The sequence below is a fragment of the Syzygium oleosum genome, unplaced genomic scaffold (genome assembly GCF_021117445.2).
Source record: "Syzygium oleosum isolate NSW1041296 unplaced genomic scaffold, Sole_v2.1 Sole_v2.01, whole genome shotgun sequence".
Classification (NCBI taxonomy): domain Eukaryota; kingdom Viridiplantae; phylum Streptophyta; class Magnoliopsida; order Myrtales; family Myrtaceae; genus Syzygium; species Syzygium oleosum.
In genome coordinates this window covers 20,500,823-20,525,645 of record NW_026607485.1, presented here as the reverse complement: position 1 = coordinate 20,525,645, position 24,823 = coordinate 20,500,823, and the positions used below count along the sequence as shown (strand labels likewise).

General features: G+C 41.1%; 3 protein-coding genes across 4 annotated transcripts; all 3 read right to left on the bottom strand.

Annotated features, from left to right (window-relative positions):
- Positions 1-2,606: 2,606 nt before the first annotated feature.
- On the bottom strand, positions 2,607-7,133 carry LOC115688382 (histone-lysine N-methyltransferase family member SUVH2-like). 2 transcript variants are annotated; one of them, XM_030614179.2, is made up of 2 exons: positions 4,828-7,133; positions 2,607-3,209 (listed from the first exon to the last, which is right to left on the bottom strand). In XM_030614179.2, the coding sequence occupies exon 1, from the start codon at positions 6,937-6,939 to the stop codon at positions 4,927-4,929; it is 2,013 nt and encodes a 670-aa protein (XP_030470039.1). In that variant the 5' UTR covers positions 6,940-7,133; the 3' UTR covers positions 2,607-3,209; positions 4,828-4,926. The 2 variants fall into 2 exon arrangements, with proteins under 2 accessions (XP_030470039.1, XP_056173471.1); XM_056317496.1 differs by having other exon boundaries at positions 4,833-7,133.
- A 5,952-nt stretch (positions 7,134-13,085) lies between these two features.
- On the bottom strand, positions 13,086-14,722 carry LOC115688381 (F-box protein SKIP23-like). Its single transcript, XM_030614178.2, has one exon. It carries the CDS (start codon positions 14,418-14,420, stop codon positions 13,206-13,208), a length of 1,215 nt encoding a protein of 404 aa, XP_030470038.1. The 5' UTR covers positions 14,421-14,722; the 3' UTR covers positions 13,086-13,205.
- A 998-nt stretch (positions 14,723-15,720) lies between these two features.
- LOC115688416 (7-hydroxymethyl chlorophyll a reductase, chloroplastic) lies at positions 15,721-22,744 on the bottom strand. Its single transcript, XM_030614228.2, has 18 exons — positions 22,564-22,744; positions 22,357-22,441; positions 22,034-22,145; positions 20,646-20,730; positions 20,499-20,540; positions 20,307-20,385; positions 19,099-19,150; positions 18,940-19,002; positions 18,519-18,616; positions 17,882-17,917; positions 17,737-17,798; positions 17,442-17,469; positions 17,011-17,090; positions 16,814-16,883; positions 16,680-16,737; positions 16,324-16,388; positions 16,144-16,238; positions 15,721-16,063 (listed from the first exon to the last, which is right to left on the bottom strand). Exons 1-18 carry the CDS (start codon positions 22,707-22,709, stop codon positions 15,973-15,975), a joined length of 1,347 nt encoding a protein of 448 aa, XP_030470088.2. The 5' UTR covers positions 22,710-22,744; the 3' UTR covers positions 15,721-15,972.
- Positions 22,745-24,823: the final 2,079 nt, after the last annotated feature.

Below are 24,823 nucleotides of genomic sequence, written 5' to 3'. Positions count from 1 at the left end.
ATTTATCGGTCTTTTATATCGATCTTAGTGCGGTTCAGACTGGAATTGACCTACTTTGAAATCGATCAATTTATCGGTCTTTCATATCGATCTCGGTGTGGTTCAGACTGGAATTGACATATTTTGAAATCGATCAATTTAAGACAGTTTTGACGGTTTTAGTGCTTTAAACCTTCAAAGATCCACGCATTACAAATATTGTTAAGGATTATTGCAAGTTCTCCTCTTGAAATGAACAGTTGTCTTCAATTTGTGCTCCAAATTTCGTACACACTACGCGCATGTCGAGAAGCAGAAGAACTAAATATCCCTTTTAATATCGCTTTTAGTCATTTCAGGAAGACATTAATTATAACTTTTGAGTCTTTTTAGGAAGTGGTTTTAGTGAAAGCAATTTACTTACTGCTAATGCTTCGAACAACCATTTTAGTTATTACAGGAGCCATAAATCATAATGGTACACATATGAATTCGCGATTAGCGATAGATTGCGCTCGAAATTTGTTTATTCACCTTTTTGCGATCAACGATAAATACGAAATCTTCATCTCCAACAAGAATAATATTTATGCCTATAATTTCACCCCTATGATTTGTTATTTCTTGTATTATTTTATGGTGCACTATCCTTTTTTACACTTGATTAAAGCACACATTCATCTAAACCGACTTCGTATAAAATATGGACTCGAATAGGAAATCAAAATGTCTCTATTGCATGAAGCGAAAATAATCTTAATGGGACTAGCTATCAATCTGATGGGGCTGAAAGGCGCCCACAGATTTTATTTGTTGATCTCTCTCTCATCGCGATTAGACATTTTTGTTAGAGGTAATTAATTTCTTTGTAGGGACAATGGTTTGAAAATGGTATATCTCTTCGAGGAAAATCAAACTGAAAAATCTTGACTTCTAAGGCAAAATCGAAAGAAGATTTCAACCTCAAATTCTTTTTCCCAAAAATTCTAACAACACCAGCTCGAGTGATATTAAATTAAACGATAAATCAGGTATTCTTATATATCGACAAAAATAGTCATTAAAGATAGTTAGGTATTTCCCAACTATTTTTATATGTCCAACATACCAAACTTGCAAATTTATCACTCTCTAACGTATTTTGAGCCTTTCCCACTTTTTTCATCTTCATATGCTCGTGCTCTCTTGGTAAATTCCTACTTCAAATGCTTCAACTAACAACTCCAACGTCTATCAAGGAGACATAACCGACTTATCAGTTCCTAGTCATTATGCAAATGGTCAAACAAACTAAAAAAATCATAAACTTATTGGACTGCCTTGCAAGAGGTGCCATTTACTAAAAGTCAAACGTGTAGTTGTTAGGGCAATGAGAACAAGCTCATCTGCACATAAGACGGCACAAAGGCCGTGAAGCCGTCCGCCGGACAATCGAGCGAACGAGCGAACGTTCACGGTTCAAGAAGCTTGTCAAATCCTTAGAGTGTAGGGAAAATTGCCAAAAAAGTCATAAACATATTGTAAGGATGTCAATTTAGTTATAATCTCTTTTTTAATTTGATCGTTCTAGTTTTAAACCTTTGGATAGTTTGCTGATGCAGTCCTTCAACCCAATTTTGGCTGGAAATCGCTAGTGTGGACATCGACCATCTTACGTGGCATGGCTACTATGGTACGACCAGCACTAATTTGAATAATTTTTGCAATTTTTTATATTTGCGAATTTTTTATTTTATTTTATTTAATTTGCATTTTGGTTGGGAGGGTAGCTAGCAACCCACCCTGGCCATGGGCAAGGGCGGCAACACCATCGCCGAATTGGACGAGGGTCATCGACCACAATGGAAAAAAAAATAAAAAATTATGAAAATTGTCCAAGTTAGCGCTGATCATGCTGAGTAAAATAAATTTCCAGCTAAATTATATTGGTAAATTTTTAAAAAATCTAAGAGTAAATTGGCCAAATTAAAATATTTAAGAGTGAATTGGTATTCATAGAATAGATGTAGGGCTTTTTTTTTTTTTTGGTTACTTTCCCTAGGAGTGCAATAGTTTTGGAAAGCCTCTAGGCATTCATCGCCTTCACAAAGAAAAAAGGAATCTGAAAGGGCTAATGGGTGCATCTGTTTCACTAAAACCTTCATGATAAAAAATATATACATATTTTCCATGAAAATCATTTTCAAGAAAAACGGTCAATTTTCATTTATTTGGTAGTTTAGGAAAAATGATTTCCTCCTTACCAGAAAGGGAAATAATTTCCCATAATCTAAATTTGTTTTTAATCCTTAGAAAATATTTTCCTCACATCAATTAATTTTCCATCTTCCGAACACCACAAAGTCGGAAACCAATTTTTCCAAAAACAATGTTTGAAACAAACCCTGGGTTCGCAATCCAACTTCCGGGACACATTTCACAGGAACACGTTCGAAAATGTTGCTGGTTTGAAGCCGCGCGATCGCACATTGCTTGACCGGTAAATGAAAAAAGTGCATCAAGGTTTTGCAAACATTGACGTATATGGACCATCCTTCCTTCCCTTACTAAACCGAAAAATCGCATACCATCGACAACGATGTTTGCTTCGCCATCCTAGAGAGCTCCTGCACTTCACAGTCACAATCTTTGAGATAAAAGCAAGCTAAGTTCTTCCATTGCCCTATAACTGTAGTATCAAACACTAGACTTTCCCGTCATATGCCGCGGGTCTCAGATGCAATCGGGACTGTACACCATATACTATATTTCAGATATATACATACACACGAGTATCATTGGAAGCGCAAGCGATTAATCCCCCCCAAAGTCCACCAGAAAAGAGAGAAACATAACGACAGACGCAACAAATTAAAAGTTGAAAAGGTCCTTCGAGCATGAGCACACCTAAGCTGAGTCCCAACGCGAGAAGATCGTCATCCTCGCCACCTGAAACTCGCGCGGACCAGGAGCGCGGTGCATCAGGTACCTGATCACCATCCGACCAAGTGATGTATGCAGACAGACATTGATCCGAGAGGGAGCACGTGCCTGATGCACCCGGTCCGCAGTCCAGCAAAGATAAACTCTTCTCTGCGAATCCAGTGTCGACTTCGATCTTGCAACAACAAAAAGGACAGCAAAAAGCCGAGAATGTGTATATCGCAGGGAGTCCTTTTTCTTTAGTTTTTGACTTCCGCGACTTTGTTTCCACTGCGAGTATTGTCTGAGGCAAAACTTGAGAGCCAGGTCTAGACTCGCGGAATCGCAGCCAATACAATTCATGTCAGTATGTGACACGGGCATCATCAAAATATGAGATGAAAGAGGAGATTTATGGAGTACATATCTAACGTTACATGGACGCTACGAAAAGCCAACTTCAGTAAACAGTTGATCTTAGCCAAAAGGATGAGAAGCTAACCATACTAAACACAGCAACAACAGTGATCAACAAGCTTCTTAGCCTCGTAAAAAGCATGTACAGGCTATAGTGCATAGCATTCGAGAAACAATAAAATGCTTAGAAGTACACAATGCCCCTGATCTGATAAACTAGGTTCGTTCACCCGAGATGCAGGCCAGAAGAAAATGAAATTCTATTGTAGTCCAACAACTTTCAATCCCATTGGCCCATAGAAGAACTCCTACTCCCCAAGTGAAACTCCGTTCAAGTAAGAACTCTCATTCCCCAATGTAGATTTGAGCATTCCTCCCACTCAGCTAATCACTACTCAAGTTCAGAGAGCGGCAACATAATAGTCCTTACCAATGATCACAATTGACAATATATTAACTTGACCCACGTTCAAAGTGCAAGTTTCCCTGCACTGCCAAAGTCTTTAAGTTGCCCAGCCTAAGGTTGTTCTAGATGCATGTATTGAAGTGGGCTATATCCAAAAAATAAAAAATAAGCAACAGCAGAAGCACTGGCCAAAAAAGATTTCACCATTTCTAGTTACTAACCTTTGCTCCATCCAACAAATGGACCCTCAAATGAATGCTTGCTTATCATCTAATAAAGAGGCAAGCATCTCAGGTATAAAGCAAGTACCCAGGTATTGTTGTGTTATGTTTTATCACAAAGGTGAACTATGAAAAGGCATCCAAATGACACCGTTCAAGGAACACTCACTAGTCTCAAAGCCCAAGGCAGACAAAACATTCTGAAGAACACCCTTTTTTTCGCGAGTTAAAAGAATTAGCAAATTTACTGTTTCTTCTAGGACCTCCTATGCCTTGTGGAATCATCAACCAACAGAGATGCATCTCAAGGTCAGTGGACTCGGCACTCTCATTTTATCTACAAGTACCATCTGATTTGTATATTAAGCTTCACAAGAGAGTTAAAGTATCCCGTATTATTTGTTTACAAGTTTCAATGGGCCTTGCATTCATGTACTTCCACTCCACCTATCAAATCAAGCTTTTGGGTTAGGCTTCCTCCTAAAATGAATTACAAGTCCAGAAATAGGGTCCTCTTCGGGATTCTAAGCCTCGAAATTCTCAATGCCACTGAACCGAAATTACAGAGCAGTTTTCTTCCCACCAATGAAGACAGACAGTGTTCATAGTAACCTTACTTAAAGATACCAAATCACCAAGATCCTCAGATGACGTTTAAGGAGAGTACTGTAAAGCCAAACTTTAGGCATGGCAGAATGTGTATCATAAAGGTTCTATTCTCAATTCTAGGCATCAGGACGACACTGCTGTGCTCTAATAAGGAAAAGAACAAGATAAGACATACACCCACACGAGAGCCTGACCCGGTGTTAAAACAAATCTAACCAAGGCGTAAAATAAAAATGAGGGTTTTGAGCAAGCTTCACATGTATAAATAAACATGTAACTCTTAAGATAGATTACCTCACTGTGTAAGAGCCTCAGAACTGTGCAGCTGTGCTAATATATGCATAAATCCGCCAAAACCTATGTACATGTTAGAATATCCTAAATCCACTTGGATCACCCAGATCCTTCGGTCAACAGCAGAGGCTTTCCCGTCCATTCATCAGACACCCCATAATCCAGGCTAAGCTCCGTCAAAGGAGGAATATTCTCCATCGCGAACAACATTAGGTGAGGGAAGGAGATATTGTTGTGATCATATAGTACACGCTGCACTAGTACATTGGGCTTGGTACTGTGGCTAATGTAACAAGCAACATTCCTCATTTTGGACACATCCATTGCGAAATCCAGAGGAGGAGCTGAGGGGTATAGAGAGCGTACATAGTCAGGAAAAATCTGCGATAAATCACCCCATTCTTCCCATTTCTCGGGAAACCTACTGGGATAAATCAGTGTATCACCGTTCATTGCGAAAATTTGGGCTTGGTCTCTGGTGAGCACAACCCCTGCATATTCGCAAACGAAAGCACCGGCTTGTATCAAATTCAAGGACCTCACACCCCAACCCGTCTCTCTCGACCTAAATATCTCAAACCTATGCTTCAACCCTCTTTGAGTTGCTCGATTCCGACAGGTCGGAGGGCACTTGCAGAAGGCTCCACACTCGAAAATAATCGGCTTCCCTTTCAAAAGAAGCCCATTTTGATCATAAAGAAACTCACCCCCATTCTTCAAAAAACAAAAGCAACCTTCTGCGCAACCGGATCTGCATTCACACCCAGTACCATTTCCATTCTGGTGGTGAACAAAAGGGGGGTACACAGACCTGACTAGGTACTCATAATACAGCGGCTCATTATCGGTGTCGATATCATTGAACAGAAGCACCGGCACATTCTCCTTCTTCATCGACATATCAAGACTCAAGTACCCAGTCGGCCTTACCGACAATGGACTAGTCCTAAGACTCTTAGCAAGCCTCATCATCACACTACCCATTTCCGGTTGCCCCTCAATTCTCACCAGCTTGTACTTGAAAACGCCGAAACCGGACTTACCCACATCGAACCAACAGTCCATAATCCTATACAACCCGTCGTACACATAAACCTTGCTCGTCATCCCGCCATCGTATCTAATCCCTCTGATGACCCTCAACTCGATTCCATAGCGCATGCTCCTCTCCAGCGCCAGGTTTCCGCCTTCCAACTTCTGGTGCACACATTGCCTGTTGAACTTATCTTGCCCTCCATGACCGGTGTATATAATCACATCCCCACTATCCTCATCATCCTCATACCCACCCGACACAATAACACTGGTGGCGATGGGCTCACCATTGGAGCTCTGACTAGCTGGCAAGTAATCGATACCAGCTTGAGTCTGACCGTGTAATCCAAGCACCATCAACTCCATCCTATAAAAGAAGATGTCGCCCACACAAATCCCAGGGATTGACCCAACAATCCTCTTGTCCCGATTTAGCCACAACCCGCGATTCCTCATTAGAGAAGCAGCGATCAAATCGCCTCTCACTCTCTTGCCGCCGCTCTCGCCGGCCATCGAGAGAATGCGCACCCCGTCGAACGTCATGCGGGTCCGGCGGACCAGATCCCGGAAGTACCTCTCGTCTTCGAGCCCGAGATCGGTCACCCGGACGAGCTCCGACGAGCGCTTGTAGCTGATCCTGGGCTTGACCACGACGGAGAGCTGATTGTTCGCCTCCGGGTTGAAGGGCACGATGGCCCGCGAGTCGGGATCGAGCACGTTGACGTCGCCGCCGCACCTGCGGCCGCCCTTGGCGAAGGCGTTGCGGAAGAGCTCGGACACGCGGTGGAACTCGGTGTAGAGGCTGTCCTCCCCCGGCGGCGACGGGGGCTCCTCGGGAAAATGCTGCGGCTCCTGCTGCTGAGCTTGCTGAGGCCGATGTTGCCGAGGTGGCGGTGGCGGTGGTGGTTGAGGTTGTTGGGTGGGCGGCGGCGGCGGCGGTGGGTCGTCGAGTGGCTCGGTCTTGGGCTCGACTTTGGGGGTGACGAGGTGGGCGGTGGCGGCGGGGGCGGAGGAGGAGGAGGAGGTGGGAGGGTCGGGGAGGAGGTTGAGGTCTTGGAAGGGAATGAGGGAGTCCATCAAACTTCAGGTGGGTACAGAGTGAGAGAAATGCCGGGCATGAAGAGGCAACTGGGGACAGATTCTGGAACTGGGTTTTTCTTCGAAACCTCCGCCCAAGATGGGAGTTGCAGGTGGAAACAATGGCGGGTTTGCAAGGGGAGGATGGAGGAGGATGGAGGAAGGTGAAGAAGGAGGAGAGGAAGAGGAGCTCCTGAGCTTAAACTTCCGACTGTGGTTCCACCGAGAAGGACGAGTTCTTACCTCGGCCTGGGTGCCACGCGCTCGGCGTGCTCCAGCTGCCCGGTCGGGCCCGGTCGGACCGGGCTTGTTGTCCACGGCCGGTTCGGTAGCGAACCGGGTCGGTGTATATTCGGGTTCGATCCGGTTTGTTGTTTCCTTTCTCTCTCTCTTTCCAGGAATTCATTTTTAGTAGTGGGGAGGATGGAATATGTACCTCCTGCTCCGACACATCCTCTCGTGATTGCCTATAAGGCTCCTTTTTGCGAAAAAAAGTTCTGGGTTTTGTACCTGGTGATGTACATTTTTGGGCTTAGTGAAATGAGTCGATCTTTCTAGCCGTGCTTCGCCTTTTGATTCTCCTACAAAGTGCTCCCCGGAGGTTGCGCGCTCGAATGAATATGCGTGCTGCTCTGGTCGTCGAGGATACTGCACGTCGGCAGGCTTCGGGACCAAGGCCACCGATCAGGGCCGTGACCTTTTGGTGTTCGAGCTCGAGGTCGAGCGAGCTCGAGGTGGCGAACCGTGGTCTACACGTGAGCGACCAAAGATCGTGGATGGATCAAGGACTTGGGAGTCCAGAGTGAACGGCCTCGATAGGCTTCGGGGGCATCGTGCATGACGTCGGAGGAGTGACCCAATATCGTCGGAGGGATTTGCATGGCCTGATGAGCGATCGAACGGGAATCCTCGAGGACAATATCTGCAAGACGGTAGGTGCCATGTGCGAGGATGCTGAGCAAAACGACTGCTCAGGTGGCAGTACGAATGTGAGCCGCTGGTAATGCACCCAATTTCGAGATGGGACGTGCAAAAGTGCCGAAACCGAGCGCGTACTCCGGTGCTCGGTATGCTAAACAATTTGAGAATTCCCCGGTGCGATGCGGGGCAATACTTTGGGGGCGGCGCGCCCGCGCTCGAAGCAAACCAGGGTAGCCATGGCGGCCATGTATCTGTCGGGCGACACCAAGTAATGGTGGCGGACCAAGTACGACGGAATCCAATAGGGCCGTGCCCACATGAACAATTTGGGATGAGCTAAAGCAAGAACCGACAGGAGAGTGTTACATGAGCTAAAGCATGGTGACGAAATTCTAGTCGGAGACTTGGCCTTACCACAAGCCACATTTGAGCGCTCGACGGATCACACCTTTGAGAGAGAACACTATAAATTTTAAGCGTTCATATCATGAAATACTCTAAACCGGTACACATGTAACAAATTTACCTTTTATTAGTCTTCGTTAAATTTTACCGTCAAATTGCTGAGTTGGAGTTGATAGATGTACCGGTTTGGGGTTTTATCTTTCCGTTTGTCATATGTTTACCAATTTCTGATTTTTTGTAATATTTTTTCAATTTAATGAAGGATAAATTTACAATAAGTGTATCAGTTTTAGAGTTTTTGTGTAGATTTTTTTGCTGTATTAACCCAATTCCAAATTATGGAGAGGCGATCGTCCAAGTTGGCTCTGGTGCTCGTTCTGGTGTGGGCAGGTGTACCGTCTTCGGTGGGCTACCAGTTCTATGAATGCAACATCAACCACGATTGCAACTTCGGATGCGATCAGGACCATGGACTCTGCATCAATCACCAATGCCGCTGCTTTGTCTAGTCAGCGGAGAGGACGGACTACGGGCCCGTTTGGTTCGACTTTGGGAGAATGCCTTTGGTAAAATGCAAAGGCCTTTGGGCTAAAGGGGTTTTCCGAAATGCAAGTAGTGTTTGGTAAGTGTATTTTAAAATCACATTTGAAAGCAACTTTGGTCTAAATACCGTTTGGTAAAAATTATATTTTGTAAAGGACTTGTGCTGATATTTTAAAAAAAAAAAAAAAAAAGCTTGAGGTGGAGCTTAGCCACTGACTACCGTCGCTGGCCAGATCTTGTCGACAGCCAACCGCCAACGGCCAGATCTGATCGTTAGCCAGCCTCACCTAACCTCAAGGGAGGCGGCCTGAGGTCGTGTGACCTCAAGCGTTGCCTGGGTCGTGCAACCCAGGCGACGCCTGAGGTCCAGCGACCCCAGGCGGCATCGCCTAGCGCACGACCCAAGCGACCATCGCCTGGGGTCGCGTTAGCCCCCAGGCAACGGTCGCCGGCCGCCGAACCTACTGCTTGGGGAAGATGATGAATAGTGCGATGAACAGTAAACTTGCATTCCGAAAATACAACTTGCCAAAGTACCTCCGAACCTGCCTTTAGCTAAAGGCCTTTAGAGTCCTTTGGAAATGCAATTGCATTTTCCCAAAGTGCTCCAAAAAAATTACCAAACGCATCTGCATTTGCCCAATAAATTTTAGAATTTCAATGTTTATTCCAAATGCTAAACCAAATGGACAGCACTGTACTGTCACTGCCGGCCGCAGGGAACCATCGCCCTCGAGCAAAACCATAAGTCAAGAATTTGGCCGCTTTTGTTTTTGTCGTGTTCTCTTCCAAAGATAAAAGATTCTCAGCATCATGTAATAAAAATAATGCTATAATTTGCAGATTTTAATCTTCCGAAATAAATGGGATTGAATAATGAAATCAACGTTTGTTTTTATATTTTTTTTTTACGCGACGGGAGCGATAAGTGGGACCCATGAATTGAATCGTTACCAACCAACCGTCTAAGAATTCGAAGATGCATTGTTTTCGAAAGCATATAGCGGCGACTCCATGTGAACTTGAAAATGTCAATGGGTTATATTCGACCCTCATAAGCTTTAGATAGACTCATCAACTCAATGATGTAGATATAGGTCTGCTCGAGTTTGTCAATGAAAAAAGTTTGATTGATTATGGATTACATATCCATTGTTAAGATACCATTTGAAAAATTATGTAAATATAATGAAAAAGAAACTCGATACGACGGAATCTACTCACGTCGAGTCTAATATGGACAAAAATACCCCTTTTAATGTAAGGTGCAAATATAGTAGGTCTTTTGAGCTCATCTATATGGTTCGTGACCATCTATAAATTCAGATAAATCAAGATGAAGACATCATAAAGAAAATATAAAACTTATAAACTCACGTTGATCCATTTAATCTGTTAAAGCTCACACGGAAAATATAACTTGGAGACGTTACAAAGTTAACTAAACTATACGTGCTAAATTTAAGTATCCCAATCTAAGCGAATCATACGGATGTATTAAAATCAGTGAATCTGCTCATAAATCTAATAAAAGAGATGCAATTGGGAATTCTAGTCCATTCATGGAGTACATTACATTAGTAAAAAATTTAGATAGATTCCATTTTCAAAGTTCATAATTCTAAAATAAGCTTACATATTGACAAAAGAAATATGTTTTGAAGCACTAAGTTCTTTTGTAGAGTTACTACGACGATTAAAGTGTTGCATGAAGAGTGCACGTAAATTAAACTGGTTGATTTGTCTTTTTTCCTTAATCTGATTTTTGAATATTAGATGATACATATAATATTTGTTAACTTGGAAGTTTATTTCCTAATATGAAATTGACTGTTTCAGATCGTGAAACGTTGGCGTTGGAGATTAATAAGAAACATGATCGCTAAGAGTTGTTCCCTATTTTGGAGTCTTAGAAAAAAGAAAAAGACCCCATTAACATAAATAGGAAACAAGCAGGAAAAAAACATGTCGGTGGATATTTATCCATCTCTGCAAGTATGAAAATAAGCTATAATTTGCAGTATGAGTATTATTCATGTAATAGGACACCTTTTTTTTTTAAATTAACTCCAATATTAGATGGATAGATTATGCATTCCAATATTTATTTATTTTTACCATTTTTTTCATAATTAAAATCAATCAAACATAAATCGATAGATATTAATGTTTGAGAATCATAACTAAAATAATTCAAGACATTTTTTCTTCATCTATCTTTGCAAATTTTAGTCAAAAGAGATAAAATCTGGGGATTGCAACGCTACTTTGTAAGACATTCTCAGACAAAATTTTTCACCACAACTACAAAGAAATTAGTGAGGCGCCAAATATAAATTTGTTTATGTTGGTGACCTAAATGTTTTATATTTTATACTCGATGGTATGCGATGTCCAACACGTGTCGTGCTTTAAACCACACTTAAGTTTCTCCTTGAATCACTAAGCAATTCCATGGGTTAAATTCAAATACATCAACTTCAATTATATACTTCTCTTTAATTGTAAATTATGATACAAGACATTGATTGATGTGCGTCTGTGTTAACTACGACAATAACCGCGGATATCGTTTTAGTTCTAACTATAGTGAAGTGCAAGTTTTTTGTGCTTTTCATTCATAAATTGCCACGTGTTAATTCCACGAAGAGGTAAGTGTTCACTTTGCTCAATGAAAATTTGCCCGCAAAGTTTTAAGAAAAATATCATTTGATTAAAATAATAATAATAAATCAAATCATATTTACGTACTTAACAAATGACAACCATGACACTTAAAATCGATTAGTCAATTAGTAGAGCGTATTCACCACGTCTCCCAAGATTCTCCATTGAGACACTGTTTGATGTATTAAGTTGTATGAATTGGAAAATAAAGCTGCCCAATTCATGCATTTTCTTAAATTTATTTTTTGTAAGATTACATTGAGCATATCATAGTTTTCGGAAAAGTAAAAAAAATATATATAATGCTAACATTGTAAAGAGACCAGGACTTAATTAATGTCTGCAACTCCTTCACTGTCAAAATAGTAGTCCACAATATCATCATGCCAAGCACCAAATTAAAGTTGGGTAATGTCAGGTTGGTATTTAACATTATGAAATTGATAAAAAAAAATGAAGATTCGTATCCAAGAAGAGGGCTACATTAGGTAAAGCGAGGTGACGAAATCCAAAATTATGTGCGTGAGATCTCGGCCCGGCTATAATTGGACCTATTATGAAACTTAAACTGTCTAAGAATTCAAGGATGCATTGATTTCGAATGCATATAGGGGCGACTCTATGTAAACTTGAAAATGTAGATGGATTATGTTAAAGCTGCATGAACATTAGATTGACTCATCAATTTAATGATATAGATATAGATCGCTCGATTTCGTCTATAGAAAAAGTTAGATTAAATTATTGATTGCATACCCATTATTTAGAGAACATTTAAAAAATTATGTACATATAATGAAAAAAAAACTTAATACAACATAACTACTCATGACGAGTCTAATATGGACAAAAATATCCCTTTGAATGTAAAGTGCAAGTATAGTACATCTTTTGAGCTTTATATGTATAGTTCATGATCCTTTGCAAATTCAGATAAATCACGATGATGGCATCATAAAGAATGTATAAACTTATAAACTCACGTTGGTCCATTAAATCTGTTAATCTCACACGGAAAGTACATGCTTGGAGCCTTTATAAAGTTAAAACTAAAATATACATGTTTATTTCATGTATCTCAATCTAAGCGAATCATACAGATGCATTAAAACTAGTTAATTTACTCGTAAATCTAATAAAAGAGATGCTATGGGGGATTCTAGTCCGTTTGTGGAGTACATTACCTCGGTCAAAATTATATATATAGATAAATATATGTAAGTATATTCCATTTTTAAAGTTCATAATATTAAGATAAGCCCACGTATTGAATAATGCCACACAAATGTTTGGTATTCTCAATTTATCAATAGAGTAAATGGAATTCACATCTTATTTAGATAGATTACCTTGTATCTGTTATGACTCTTAAAATCGATTAGCGAATTAGTAAAGCGTGTACACCACGTCTCCCAAGATTCTCCGTTAAGACATTTTTTGATGTATTAAGTAGTACAAATCGAAAAATTAAAGCTGCCCAAATCATGGATTTTCTTAAATTTATTCTTTGTAAGATTACATTCAGCAATCATAGAATTCAAAAAAGTAAAAAAAAAAATCTAATGCAAACATTGAAAAGATACCAAGACTTAATATTTGCAACTCCTTCACTGTCAAAATAGTAGGCGACAATATCATCATTCCCAAAGCACCATACTCTCGCACAAACAGAGAAAATTCTCATTGGCAAACCCTAGTCAAAAGCTTGAGACACATGAATAACGTTTCCATCACCCTCGCTTGGAACTATAATCAGATGGAAAAACCCAAAACGGAGGAGGCTCGATCTTGTCCGAATCGAGTTCGCAAATCTCCTTCACTTTCCCGCTTTGTAAGCTATACACCCCCATGTCGTGCCCACCGTACAAGACGTCGTGCTCCACTGGATCCCAGTTATCGTCCGTGAAGTACACCGAGTTTGCCTCGAACTCTGGGCAGTCCCGGACCGACACCGATCTCGAGTGGCTCCTGCCCACAAACACAGCCCAGTCGCCAATCGAGTCCAACCCCACCCACTCCTCGATGTTCCTGTCCAGCAAGTAAACATGGAAATACAAGGTTCTATAGGGACAAACCAGGGGGTGTGTGTCCTCGTCTGTCAGCAGGTAATCTTCTTCGACCGGGACACCGTGTCTATTCACGAAATACCCTGTGAATCTCACCAGAAGCAAAATCTCACCTGCCGCCTCGACTAAATATGAGCTCGTGAAACAAACTTTCCTAAGAGCACGTGCTGCCTCGGCCGATTTCCGCGGGAAGGACGACTTAATCTCCATGATTTTCATGGGGCAATCCCTATTAAAGTCCCATGCTTCGATGAATCCGTCGTTGCTAAGGGCAAAGAGCGTGCCATCGTAGAATATGACATCGCTATAAGGAGCACGATTACCAGTTAGCTCGGTCCATGCGCGGCCTCCGCCGAAGTCTTTGCAGCCGCAAAATGCAAGCTTCGACTCACTACCAAAGATCACGACGACCCAGCAACTCTTGCCCTTGTCATCATCATTAGGGTTTGCTGATAACACTGCTTTCGAGATGATATAGTCACGCAGCGTCAAGAGAGGAAGTAGGGTGGTGCTCCGCCAACACCCCAGATGGATCGTCTCGTAAAAGGCGGCCAAACCGCAGCTGCCGCCGTCATCGTCGTCGCTCCGAAGCACCTGGAGCACGCAGGGGAACGTCTCAATGGGAGGGAGGCGGAGGACCCTGCAGCCCCGAAGTGGGTCGAGGAGATAAGGCTCCGACTCCTTGTCCAAGAGGATGAGCCAGCCCTGTGAAGATCCGACGCAGAGGCTGTCTGAGAAGGTCTCCGGAAAGCCGCAGAGGGCAAGGGCGGTCTTGTCCTTGATACTGAAGAAACGACCGCCATGACCATGGTCATCCTTGTCGAGAGGAAGCATCAACAATGGAGATTGAGAAGGAGGAGGGGTCAAAGCCAGACCCATTCTGGATGGAACACAACGAACGATGATCAGACACAGACAGGGAGAGAGAGAGAGAGAGAGTAAGAACAACGATTTAAGAGACGCTATTGAAGCGGTGGTTCCTTCTTAGAGTTCAAATAAAAAGGAGTCATATCTCTCGTTTTTCATGAACGGGGTGATTTTTTTTTCTTAATCTGATTTTTTGGATATTAGATAATATCTGTTATCTTGGATTCTTATTTCCTAATATGAATTTGGCTGTTTCGGAATGTGAACTTGGCGTTGGAGGATAATAGGAAACTTGATCCCAACGGTTGTTTCCTTTTTTGGAGTCTCAGAAAAAAAAATTAGCTATGTACTTATTCACGAAATGAAATAAGCAACCCTTCAAAGTATCGATATATTACTTTGATAAAATTTATTTTCCTTTACAATTACTATTAGATCCATTGTCAGTATAAAAATGTACTCACACAAACCGTTGATGGGCTACATGTATGTTTGGAGTTAATTTTGCGCATTAATTTCTCGGTATGTCCAATATAGTGAGTAAACTAGTTTTTACATCGATAGTGAACCAAATAGAAAATCCTTCGCTTTTAAACTTAATTTCAAATAAAATGAATACAAGTTAAAATTTGAAACAAATAAATATTTGGGAATAAATCACATTTTGGAGTATGGAATTTGGTGTTTTCTCGAGAGAGTGGGAAGAAGAAGGTGATGGCGGAAATTTGAGAAACAAAATAGCAAATTTGATAAATAAGTGAAAAGGATCGGGAGTGGGAGGAGCAAGTTAAAATCCAATAACAAAACTCGAGACGCGAAATGTTGGCTCTCAAAAGCGACGATGCAAATTGATTTGTTTGCGCAAAAGTTGAGTGTGACAGTTGAAATTTTCCCGTGATTTAACGACACCCAGAATCGCTGCGTGATAAATCATTAAATGCCGCAACCTTCTCACCATTAATGCCTCTTTGATTCATTCATCTAGCAACTCGTTCTTTCGCATATATAGTCCACACTTATATTGTAAGAGTTGGTTGTTCATGATCCTTCTCTGCTCCATGCACAACCATATCCCTGATTTTGCAACAAGAATTCATAATCGAGGTCGAGACGTTCTTCACGCGGCCATTTTCCTTATCCAATCTCCACTTATCAAATCGGATCTCTATTACAATCCCGCAGTGCGCATGCTACATCTAGGAACCGCAATGGTAAAATTAATTGTTTTCTTTTTGATAACTCAAGAGGCATGAGCGCAAAGACCTCGTTAACTAGAGAGCGGCTTATTCAATGCACGGTAGCGCAAGCACAATTAATGCAATGGTAAATTGGAGAGAACTTTTCGTTTTCTCATAAATCAAACCACCTTGCTTTTCAATGCTCAAGCCTTCTGTACTTAGATAACAGGAATCTAGTGAACCATCTCCTCGAAAGTGCAGGACATGTACTTTCTCCCAAACCGCCGCCATTAATAGACTTGCTCTGAAATGTAGAATGTATTTGATGCAGAAAATTTGACGGCCATGAATTGCAAATCTGCCTCCATAACTGTTACTCATGAGGATTACTTCTGACTAAGCATCTCATCGATTTCCCCTTTCCGGTTGTACATGTCCACAATCTTTTTCGCATAGGAGGGCATATGCGCACTGGCTCTACATTCATAAAGCTACTGAATCAGAAAACGAGGTAAACTATAATCAAGTGAAGTTAGCTGCAAGCGTGAAAAGCATACCTTTGCTTTCCCCAGGCGCGATTCACATATAAGTAGTTGCGAATCGTATGGTAATCAAGTGAATATCGAGCGAATTCTAAACCTTTCGGGCCAATCTGGATCAACGCAGCAAAATATAAGATTCATACTAAGATTCAGCTTAATTATTTATGTAGTGAAGAATAGAAGAGTTCTCTATACCAAATTTAGAATGAATGCTAGCAAGTTCCCAACAAACTTTGGGGCAGGTTGAGCAGGCCCTTTCCCTGAGAAAGGTAAAATATAACTTAGTTGTCTAAGACTGAAAATCCAGAAGATACAGAGAGATCCCTTGACAGAGAAATAAAACAAAAAGATTTGGACATTCCATTGTTCTTAATGTGCAGCTGCTGATCGAGCCAGTGAAAGTATTCAACAAAAAAATAACTAAGGACACTTGACACGCATTGCCATAAAAAAATTAAAAAGTGCCCAAAAGAAAAGGAAATATCCATTTCATTTTATTGAAATCTCATCCTCCTTCAGAGAGAGAGAGAGAGAGAGAGAGGCATACATACCCAGCTTTGCTTGGTCATCTGCCTTGACAGTCTCCATGACAAATGGTTGTCGAACTCCCTAAAGTAGTATCTGCTGGAGTCAAATTGCTATTCTATTTGTGAAAAACCCAAAGAATACAGAGCAAAGAGCATACACTGCTAGTTGTAGGTGTAATCTCTAAAAGATCTTCTACCAATCCGAGCATTTCCCTTCCACGTTCATTTCTGCAATTTTTCCAGGGAGCATAACGAATAACAATTCTTTAGCAATGTTTTTCATGCTGCATGTGTCAGCCAGACATCGAGAAAACATCACTGTAGAATGATCATGATCCAAGGTAACTTAAGTTACCTCACTGTGATATACTGCGGATGCTGCGTCATGCTGATTCCAGAGTATTTGGGCACACCCATGTAACCAACCACAAGGTCCTGGAAGTTAGAAAGAAGAGTCAGAATGCATTACACCCAACACCATATCGCTAGCACAAAGGGGCTTCCACGAAGTATAACGAAAAAGCCTCACCATACCACTATTCATTAAACAACAACTGTTAGCCATCGTTTGTTTGACCATATTAAGTTACTAGCTACTAGACTCCATGAGATAAAAACTACAGGTCCCATTTAGAGATGTTGATAGAACTTCATGCCCGATGGTTGTTTGACTGGGCATAAAGGAATATCCAAATCACCGAAAAGAAAATGCAGATGATAATATAATCAGTCAAAATTAGCATCTACTAAACAAACTTGCATAAGAGCAGTCGGAGGAAAACTCACCGCTAAAGCATTTGTATAGTCAAAGCAGCTGTAAGACATGAGAAACATCTAAAGTTAGAACACAAATCACATTGTAAGAGCACAAGTGATCGCAACATTCGACACATTTAAACGATCATGCAACCGAAAAATAATTGATAGAGAAACTGTAAGCAAATAAAAAAGAATGCAGTCCTGCTCTTGAAGGGCCACTTGGCCCAGTTTAGACAGGATAGCAATTTTAGTGGCATGTCACAGTGTGACTAGAATACACTTGAAGGTGCAGTACGAGAAAATAAAGCACCAGAATCATTACCTATAGCAAGAAGGAGCAATAACATCAACCAAGTCGTTTGCTGGTAGGCAAAAATAAGGAACCTGTTCGTTAAACACTGATGAGAGGATGAAGCAGCTTGATTCATAAAAGCCAGTATAAGCTGGAAGCATACAGACCACACTACCTCTTCAATATGACCATCCAGATGCTTCAAATGGACCTACCAGAAAATAACCGATCATCAGACACCTAGATGCTTTACAAGAAGTGGAACTGGTAGTGCATCTGCATCGATCACACTCACACACAGTATGCCACAGACCTTTAGGAAACATTTTATTCAGAAAAATGCATTTTCTATCAGTGCCACAGAGATTCCATGTATTTGCGATAAACAAACTATGAACCAAAGTAATGTCATGTGGTTGCTAGCGCCAGGCTTGAGATCTAAAAGCAACCCTTGCCAATTTTTCTCACTACTTTGAGTTCTTTTTCGAGAACTGATAATTTAACAAACTGTTTTAAGGCTAGTATTCAAGCTATACAATCTGTCGTTCCTTTGAGCGACACAATTAAAGGAACGGAACCAAGAAAAGAGCATGCAAGTGGCTGTCATGGACATTAAGCTATGAGTAGTTCATTAGGCCCACACCTGCAGCCAAGTATGGATAAAGCCAAGAAATCTCAAGATTATGTCTATCACGGTACATTCTGATGAGGTTAAGACCTAAATAAATCCTCAATGCTACTAATTGATTGTTGAATTCATTCAGAAACAAACAGGAAAGGCATTAGAAGAGGTGGAACAGTTCCATGCAAACCTTGTAATCTTGCATAAACTCGTAATGAAGCACTGTTTCGGGTTCACTGCTTGCAGCCTTCAAAAACTTATCTAGACCTTCTCGAGTTCCATTATCCACTGTCATTCAGATCTGTTAGTGCTAACAGAATCGATATGTCCACAAATTGTCTAGAAAAATTCCAACATGTTTTGATAACACGCAGAGATAAAACACGACAACTTTATATATGTGCAAGCCTCTTAAAAAAGGGCATCACGGGAGACCAGGTAAAAGAAGTAAAAAAAAAAATTTAAATGAATGGCTACTTCACCCAAATTAGTAACATACACTGCAAGATAGTGCGATGTCTCAAAGAATTTGACACAGCATTTCAGTTTTAATAAACTTCAAAGTAGAACCTTGACAGAAGTATAGAACAAAGAGAGCTTTCACTTCTTACCACAATTTGTGCCCAGTACATACAGTTTGTCCAAGTTTAGGTGGTGCTCCACAGATCTTAAGGCTGCAGTTTAAGAAATCAATCTGCATTACAATAATACAAGTTACAATGTAATAAAGACAGAATCTAGCAACTATCAAGCAATAATACAAATCAAACCTTGCACTTGACAACCCACACCACAAAAAAGGAGACGCTTCACACCAGCGGCCTGTTTAATGGATAAAATTGTGATTCTGTCAGTTAAAAGTATTATAGAATGAAAATGTTTCAGATAATCTACTCAATCATTCAGTAACGGAATGTAAATCTCATAGACAGAGCAGTCAATGAATCAGATGTAATATGCAAATAAGGATAACCAGTGCCTATACACCAGCCAGTAAATTGCCATATAATTATCTCTAACTGATTAGATTTTAATCTTCTTTTCACAGCAGCACAAAGAACTAACAGTCACAGCATCACTGAAAGCATCACATTAGGATTTAGGAATGAAGATTAGCTCTTCAATAAGAGACTCTTCCTTTAATTTTTGCTTGCATGGACTATAACAGTATTTCCTCAGAACATAATCAAAAGCTGGCATGTCAAATTATTTCAGTCTCGTTCACGTGGTATCATGACCTAATTCCATGACAGAGACTATCTCATTACATTCAGCTGAAATTCTCAACCACTGAAGATCCAGAATGGCAGGTTGCTCGCTGCTACTGGAGTTTTAGTTTTAAAATGTTCAGCTATCTCTTGACTCTTGCAAATAAAAAAAGAAAGATGAACAATGTCAGCTTGATCTTAAAAATTAGGAAATTGGAAAAATCATAATGTTAGATACAAGCAGAGGGCTCTGTCCATTCAGAAATGACCCATTACAGTGTCGGTGCCACATCAATGAAAGCTGTTATGGGCCTTGCGGGCACTTCAAATTTCATTGCCGTTGAGATATTGGCCTCTGACAGTTCCATCACATAACAGCCTATATGCACCGATCTCTAAAATCTTAATGCAGGCACTTCCCACGCTATTACTGAAAACCTAACCATCCTAAGGAGGACTTGGTAAATGCATTTTAACTGTGCAACCACCGGATTGACCGTTAACTAAATGTCACTTCCGGCCAGTGTTTCCAAAAAGCACGATCAACATCAAAATTTCCACTGACTCTTATTTTTAACAACCAAGCTCCAGGTCTAATACATTGAGGCGCATCATTAGCATCTTGTATCTTTAAGCTTGACATTATGGACAGAACAAAACGAGGAGGATGTGCTTCTCTGAGAACAGCAGCTATGTTAATTGAGAGGGGGAAAACAGAAAGCATGTGCATGGTCGGTAACTATTTTGCACCGAAAGGCAAAAATACTAACCTCGACAAGAGCAAGAGTATTCAGATTAGGAGACAACGTTGGCTTAACACCTTTGGCAGCTAGAACTTCTTCAGGCGTCCTGTACAAAGAAAGTAAGGACAGAAAGAAAAGGCACATATGACATCTAGAAACACATGAAAGGGGAAATCCAACTAATAAATTGTGAATCAGAAAAACAGTCGACAAACAGACCTTGCTAAAATAGGCCTTGGAGAAAGCCTGTCATCTGGATCACTGACATTAGGGAGAACATAAAAATCGTGTTAAACACGTTAAAAATGGGCTTTAGAAGGTCAACAAGCAGATAGATAGCCATCAATGATTGGAACAAAATGTTACCTCTGCACACAAATGACAGCCTCCACCCTGCCTGATTTAAGCATTTCCATGGCTATTGTTGTCACAACCCCGGTCCACTGCGCTCCTACCGCCCAGTAAAATATATACAGAAAGATTAGTTTTTTAATATTCAGTAAGGGCTGATGCATTTGTTATCCTAAGTAACCCTTGTCAAAAAGATTGCAAGAATGCCCAACTCAGCCATGTTTTGCATTGCTGATAAGGCATTTAGATTTGCAAGGCAAGAAGTATCACAATATATGGTTTACAAAATGTCATGGCAACCAGGACTAGGTTCCTTGGAGACTACGTCTCAGCTTAAGTCCTAGCTCCAAACACAAACCATTACATGAAAGGAGTGATTAAAACCGAGAAAAGAGAAAAAAAATGATATTTCGCTGGCATGGGAGTTGCTAATGGTGGAATGAAAATAAATAGAAGTTGCTACAAGACATAAAGTACCATAACTTATTTTTTGTACAAATAATTCTATTATTACCCAAACTCAAGAGGGTGAAACTGAATCTCAGGGCGTTTAATCGAGGCATTACCACAATATCATTTAGCAGTCAAATAGAGGCTTACCCTTTTTCCTCTAGCATTCAAAATTGTGCTTCAACCCCTAGAACTTTGCAAACATGTTAAAATTGACCTTCAGAGTCATTAAAAAATTTTCATTTTCTTTTTGGTTCTTCTTTTCGTTTTGGTAGGAAAGCAAAACTTGGAGAGAAAGTAAAGAAGTGCTTTTCAAAGGATCTCCTAAACACACCCTTGCTGTTCAAATGCCAAAAAAAATTAAGAGAGGCAATTCAAAGATCCTCATGGGAAAATATTTGTCAAAAAATTGTCAAGTTGCTTAAACTTTCTCTACTTATGGAGAGAATAAAGTAACCGGCCCAAAGGATTTATTCTCCCTCCTAATTGTCTACTCCACTTTCACTTGCTTACCCAAGCAAGGAAAAGCCATCTGCTTCACTTCCATACTCAACCCCCCTCTTCTTTGAATTCCTCCATCTCAGACACTGTTAGTGACAAAAGAATACGGCAGAAGCAAAAATTAACGACAAAATCCTCAGATACATGACAATTGCATTTCAGACAAAAACCAAAAATGGGGAGCAATGACAAAGACCCATCATCAAGTTGCAAGGATTATAACAGTAAGCGAGATATTCGACTTGGACAACCAATCTCTCGTCAACTGTTTCAGCATTCCTAATTAGCCTAAACCTCTATCGTTGCCATTGACACGAATAAGTATGCTAAATAGTCAGCAGCAAATCCAGTATCCTTTTGGAATCAATAGTGTGCCTCACCACTTCTTGACCCAAAAATGCCATATGGAACTAAAACCACAGACATCAGTTATGAAGTTCACAGAGAATCACCTTCCACTGGCTGAGTTTTTCGAGCATACAACAGATCATCGTAGACCCCAAGATATGTCTCGTCCAAGGAATCTGTCTTCCTCCCCCTACCATGGACACGAGGCTCGAGTTCCTACATCCGATACACAAAATAATCAAGCCCCGCACTTTAGGAGATACAAAAGGAGATGGGCGTATAGGATCCATCTACCTAACGGATAAGGACCTCATCAATCAAAATTCCACAGCATATTAAGCGCCCACTAATCTCGACCCAACAATTCTGAAAAGCGCAGCACCATTTCTCTATTCGGACAAAATCCAAACAACCAAAAACGACTTACCTCGATCTTAGACATGCCATCTCCGAGGAAGGCGCAGGCGCTCTTCACGTGCGCTATGTAGTACGTGTCGCACAACCCGCACCGGCTGGTCGAAACCATAAAAAAAAAAACACAAAAAATCAAAACCCGAAGAACGCGAGCTCATCGAAATCGTTCCTCGCATTCGAAACCGAGCCAAAGAAAAGAGCGCATCGAGCTCGGGTTCACCTGCAATGGTCTTTGGCGGGATAAGTGCCTCCCGGAGGGATGGGCCTGGACCGCTCCCGCCAGTCGGATCTCAGCTTCACCGGCGCCGAGCCGGACCTCGTCTCTGGAAGAGGGAACCGAGAATGACCGACGTCTCCCCCGCGCATCGTTCGGAGAGAAGAGAAAGTTTGGGAAGCTTGGAAGGAAGTAAGTACCTTTGGAGGAGGAGGAGGAGGAGGAGCGAACGGAGAGAGAAGGGGAGAGCCAGGAGAGAGCGGCGATCGCAGGAGACATCGCCGTCGCCGTCGCCGTCGCCGTCGCCGTCGCCGTCGCCGTCGCCGTCGTCGCCGTTCGAGCAAAGCAGTCGCTCCGGAGAAGCTCGACGAGAGAGAGAGAGAGAGAGAGAGAGAGCGCGCGCGAGAGCCACGAGCATAAGATATTTTCCTCTGCATGACGGTACGGTTAGCCTTTTTGAGCGGGGTAAGAGCAAAACGGATAGTGACACGTGGCACAAGACGGACCGATGGAATCGGGAACTGTCCGGACCGGATCGGGCCGGTTTTCCTGAAGCGTCGGTCCGGTTTCCGATTTCGAGGGAGACCGGATCGGTTTGTTGTTTTTATTTTATTTTATTTATAAATATAAACCTCATAATCCAAAATCTCCCCTTTTTTAAATTTTTTTATTTATAAAATGCACGGCAAATGCGATGCCAGGCGTGTATATGGGTAAAGTTTTGAACTTTTATTCTCTTTTTCTTTTTGGGTGCAGATGCTTCGGAGAATGGAAATGCAGGCGGATCCAAAGTTCATGTGCTCTCGTCATTATCTGAGGTAAAACCCGTCATCGTATTTACCTTGATCCTGGTTGTCGACGCTTGATCTTACTGGACCGATTTCACCGGATCGCTCGGGAATCGGACTGGACCGGGAACCGATCATCCCTAATAAATAGTTCATGAATTTTGATCTAATGTGCAATGTCGTCTTTGAACTTTTAATTTGTTCAATACGATCTCTAAACTTTTGGTATATATTCAATTTAGTTTCTGGACTATTTGAAAATGCTCGATGTTATTTTTTCATTGATTCGAGTTCATGTTATATAGTTCAGATACTATATGGAACATGCATCAAAATTTTAATGACCACATCGAACAAATTGAAAGTTCAAGGACTACATTATACTTTGAGTTAAAGTTCAAAGACCACATTGAAAAAATTTAAAGTTTATGGATCACAATGCATATTTAACCAAAATTCAATTATCATTTGTGTCATTTTCCTAAAGTAAAATAAATGGGATGATATTTTAGCGTCGATGCAATTGACACAAATCTACGTTAAGGATCCATTTATTTCAAGAAGAAAATGATTTAATAAAATATTTTTTTAAATTATTGACAATAATTTATATCTAAATACTTTTGCAAACGATAAAATTATTCTTCGTTTAATCATAAATGATATAATTTATTATTTTTAGTAAATATTTTTATATCATTTATTTTCCGCGAAACAAAATTTAAATCTCTCTTCTACTTCCAAACCAAATTATAATAAATTATCCAAAGCCAGAGTGACTTATGATGTTATTAACATTGATACTTTCTGTATCTTATGTACTAGATTCCGATTTTCCATGTAAGAGGACGCAATAATATTAGGGGTGAGCATGATGGACCGCCCGAACCGGGACCGGACCGGACTGGCCGGTTTGGTCCGGTTCTCGAGAGTATCGATCTGGTTCCCGGTTCCTAAAAGTGGAACCGGTTTCTGGGCGGTCCAGTTCTCGGTTCTAGGGTGGAAACCGGACCGGACCGATAAATATATATATTTACTTTTTAAATTTTTTGAAGAAAAAAAGAAAGCTTAATCTATTCCCTCTTGCCTTTACCAATTTTTTTAAGGATTGGTTCCATTGGTTCCATTGGAAAATGGAATTGGTTCCATTGGAACGTGATTGGTTCCATTTAAAAATAGAAAAATAAATATATTTATTTATTTAAAATAGAAAACCTAATTTAAAAGTACGTGGTCGGTTCCATTGGAACCGGACCGGACCAATGGTCCAGTCCTCGGTCCTAGAAAATGGGAACCGGTCCTACCGGTCCGGTTCCCGGTTCTTGGGTGGGACCGGACCGGACCGGGAACCGCTCACCCCTACGCAATATACGGGTCATTCGTTTCTACTCCCCTACTCAACTACGCTGCCACGGCGCTGCCGTCGACCACCTTCGCCCTAGACACCAACCTCAGGCGACCATGGCGTGGTGGTTGCT

What these genes read in the sequence shown, in the direction of transcription:
- LOC115688381 (XM_030614178.2), bottom strand. Translation starts at nt 14,420, where the DNA reads ATGGGTCTGGCTTTGACCCCTCCTCCTTCTCAATCTCCATTGTTGATG.
- LOC115688382 (XM_030614179.2), bottom strand. Translation starts at nt 6,939, where the DNA reads ATGGACTCCCTCATTCCCTTCCAAGACCTCAACCTCCTCCCCGACCCT.
- LOC115688416 (XM_030614228.2), bottom strand. Translation starts at nt 22,709, where the DNA reads ATGCGCGGGGGAGACGTCGGTCATTCTCGGTTCCCTCTTCCAGAGACG. An exon ending in CCCGCCAAAGACCATTGCAG is followed by an intron (nt 22,442 to 22,563) that starts GTGAACCCGAGC and finishes GGTTTCGACCAG; the next exon opens with CCGGTGCGGGTTGTGCGACA. An exon ending in ACTATACAAATGCTTTAGCG is followed by an intron (nt 17,091 to 17,441) that starts GTGAGTTTTCCT and finishes TCTAACTTCCAG; the next exon opens with GACCTTGTGGTTGGTTACAT.